Source organism: Gastrolobium bilobum, unplaced genomic scaffold (assembly GCF_033153095.1).
Source record: "Gastrolobium bilobum isolate Gb01-03AN ecotype WA unplaced genomic scaffold, APGP_CSIRO_Gbil_v1 utg5188, whole genome shotgun sequence".
In the NCBI taxonomy this organism is placed as follows: Eukaryota; Viridiplantae; Streptophyta; class Magnoliopsida; order Fabales; family Fabaceae; genus Gastrolobium; species Gastrolobium bilobum.
This window is the reverse complement of record NW_026899969.1, coordinates 463,288-467,113: the sequence shown is the minus strand read 5'-3', so window position 1 is coordinate 467,113 and position 3,826 is coordinate 463,288. Positions and strand designations below refer to the sequence as shown.

Sequence of the window (3,826 nt, the reverse complement as noted above, 5' to 3'; positions counted from 1 at the left end):
TTTTGATTTTTTATTCCTCATTTTTTTAAGGTAAAAATTCGATTTTGTCGACCTTGGTCTAACCGACAACCTTTGAATTTACCGTTCAACCCACCACCCTAGAACTCCATTTGAGAATAAACCATACGTGTGTCTAAAAAAAAAAAAAAATTAAAAATGTAACAAAGATGGAAAAGTGTAAGGTAAGGGAAACAAATATGTATCATGATTTTAAATTTTTAAAGTGTTTAATATATCTTTAGTCGATGGAGAAAACTTATTCCAATGATTGCAAAACAATGTGAGAAAAATATATTTTTGTATTTTATATATATATATATATATATATATATATGAAGAGAGATATTCTTACTACCAAAATTTTGCACTACCAACTTACTACCTATCAAATCACCATTAGATTAACATTTTCTCTCTCTTGAAAAACTTTTTAACATTCTCTCTTTTTGATCCAATGATGATGTGGTTGGTAGTAAGTTAGTAGTAAAAAAAATTTGTAGTTAAAATATCCGTACTCTATATCTATATATATATATATATATATATATATATATATAAACATGTTTGGTAAATGATTATTTTACAAAAAAAATTATATTCTTTTAAGTTCTCATCAAACTTTTAATTATTATTTTTATTTTAAAGTAAGTTAATCTAAACACCTACATTCTTTAGAAATTTGGATTTTGGTCTAGTAGAAATTTGGTGGTTTAACCAGTCCTGCTTTAGAAATGAAAACACTGGAGACTTTGGTGTATATGCACTTTATCATGGTAATTTTAGGTGCCCCCCTAATATTGTGATTTAGAAGCTGTGCACACATCCAATTTAATCTAATAACACTTTTGTACTTCATATGAAGGAAATCAGAACAGTTTACACACAGTAAAAAAAACAGAGGAAGATGAACTGCATCCCGCAATATATGATAGTAAAACACACTATACAAAATAAAACAAAAAAAATGTAGCTCTCGTGAAATAATCTTCCTTTGGCAGGGATGCTGCTTTTATTTCACTGCCAGACATATATAAATCTCATCGAATTACTAATACACACACACACACACACACACACACACACACATATATATATATATATATATCTAATATAATCCAAAATGAGCTAAAGAAGCCAGTTTGTTTTATATATATATGTTTATTTTCAGTAACTTTCTTGTTTTAATTTTCTTTTCTACCTCAGTTTTAATCTATGCTGCAGATAGACCTTTGCCTCCAGTGCCTTTTACGTCACCGAATAATCTTTGCCGGAAATCAGTGACCATTAGAGGAAGTCCATCATGGAGGGACACAACAGGCTGCCACCCAAGAAGCTCCTTTGCTCTGGAGATGTCTGGCTTCCTCTTATGTGGGTCATCCTCTGTGTTAGGTCTAAACTCTATCCTCGCATTTGGGTCTATTGTCTCTTGTACCACCTGCACAAACCAAATTAAGTTATTACTTTTCTTTTTACTATTCAAAATTTAAAAGATTTATTATATATGTTCATATCATCATATGTATATTATACGATGGAGCTTTGATTTGTACAGTACACTATGCTCGCAACTGCAAGTACATTGAAATATATATTATTACCTTAGCAAGTTCAAGCATTGTGAATTCACCCGGGTTGCCAAGATTGAAAGGACCGATATGATCTCCTTCCATCAGCCTCATTAGGCCTTCTACCTGTTATGTGCACAGGTCCATGTTAAACATTTACCAACGGTTTCTATAGTCCCCTTTAATTAGGAACGCCAAACTTTACGAGACAGACTACATCCAAACCAAAAGGGTTATTTGAGTTCTACATTTCATCTTTTTGACAGTCAAAATTTTAATTTATAATGCTATGCCGTTGTGGATATTCATTAGAGCTAGCTTAGTCGGAGTTTTAGAATCAAATGTAAAGTTACTTGCTCGTGCATGGTGGAAAACCATTTCGAAATAACGTACCGAAAACAAAACAAAACGTTATACTAACACCTGAGTTCTCAGTTTGTAGGTAGTCAAAAAATCAAGTACAAAGTAGTTCGCATTTTACAAAAAATAAATATCAATGATATTTGGACATTCAGAATTGCATTAGATTAATCATAAACAGTTTCTTTAAGTTGAGTCCATTGATATAGTTGGGGAAAAAAAACATAATTAGAAAGAGAAGTCAGAAATCTAAGGCGCTAGTATATTCTTAAATAGTGGATCATGTTTTGCCATATTTAGAAGGATTCCGGTATTCGATTCAATGAAGCTTCTAATTTTCAAAAAAAAAATCTTATTAGCCAGAAAAGGTGCATATGCCATGAAAAAATTTACCAAGTCAGAAACATATTGAAAGCTTCTTGTCTGTTTTCCATCGCCATAAACAGTCAACGGTTCATTCCTCAATGCCTGCAAAGTTTTAAAATTGTTTGGCAAGTTAAACAAAAATAGTGGATAAAAAGGCAACAATACCATTTACCAGAAAAAAAGAGAGAGGCAACAATACCCAATAAATAACCCCTCGAAAAAGAGTTGAAAATGGCAGAGCTAAATTACCTGAGCAACAAAGTTACTGACAACACGCCCATCATCAAGGCACATTCTTGGTCCATATGTGTTGAAGATACGAGCAATTCTCACCTAGAGAACAATCAAATTGAAGCTCTTTTCACTTATGCAACACATAAACATGACGTACCATATATAAAAATGATAACGAGAACCAACCTCAATACCAGCGCCTCTGTGATAGTCCATTGTCAATGTCTCTGCAGTGCGCTTTCCCTCATCATAACAGCTTCTCACACCTTACACGCCAGCAACATGAAGTGAATGTGGATATAAAAACAAAAAAACAACAGCAAATTAAGCCAATATACTAAGCTATATATATATATTACCAATGGGATTAACGTTGCCCCAGTATGTCTCAACCTGTGGATGTTGAAGTGGATCACCATAAACCTCACTCGTGCTAGTCAGCAAAAAACGTGCACCAATTCTCTTAGCCAATCCCAACATGTTGAGCGTGCCCACCACATTGGTCTTGTGCACTCCAAATCAAATCAAAGCAAAAACAAATAAGAATCAAGGATTTTCCAATTTCAATCAATATCCACGTATTCCTTTATGCATCATCAATAAATCATATGTATTAAGACACGTGGTTGATGGAAAATATATATTTAATTAAACTACAAAAGAAAGAGAGAAAGAAAAAAAGATGGAAATGAAAGGAAGGATATGATGGTCTTGACGGGATTGAACTTGTAATGAACAGGGGAAGCAGGGCAAGCCAAATGGTAGATCTGGTCAACCTCGAGAAGGATGGGTTCAACGACGTCGTGGCGAATGAGTTCGAAGTTGGGGTTACCCATGTGGTGTAACACGTTCTCTTTCCTTCCAGTGAAGAAGTTATCAACGACGATCACGCTGTCACCCCTTTCAATCAGACGGTCCACGAGGTGGCTTCCGACGAAACCTGCTCCGCCGGTAACCAGGATCCTCTTTTGTCTCTTGCCTTTCAACCCAAGAGAAACTCTTGCCTTTCTCTTAATCCCTTCCTTCTCTTCCAAGAGGACCCGACGAGTCGGGAGAGCCAACTCGGTTTCGAGGAACGAGTCATGAAGAGGGACAATGGATGATGTAGATCGAGAAGGAAGGAGGTTGAAGAAGAGGGTGGCAATGGCGACACCGATGAGGAGGAAAGGGACTCGCTGTCGAAGCATGTAGCCAAATTGGTGGTTCGTGGATTTTCGCGGCGGAGAAATTGGAGGTTGATCGCGCGATGAATCTGAGGTGCTTTTCTGGGTTTCTCTTCTGTGAATTAGCTCAGAGCTCAT

General features: G+C 35.5%; 1 protein-coding gene across 1 annotated transcript; it reads right to left on the bottom strand.

Moving 5' to 3' along the window:
* Positions 1–1,210: 1,210 nt before the first annotated feature.
* Positions 1,211–3,826, bottom strand: LOC133294461 (UDP-glucuronic acid decarboxylase 2-like). Its single transcript, XM_061493132.1, has 7 exons — positions 3,242–3,826; positions 2,885–3,029; positions 2,712–2,791; positions 2,541–2,624; positions 2,319–2,393; positions 1,599–1,691; positions 1,211–1,435 (listed from the first exon to the last, which is right to left on the bottom strand). Exons 1-7 carry the CDS (start codon positions 3,824–3,826, stop codon positions 1,211–1,213), a joined length of 1,287 nt encoding a protein of 428 aa, XP_061349116.1.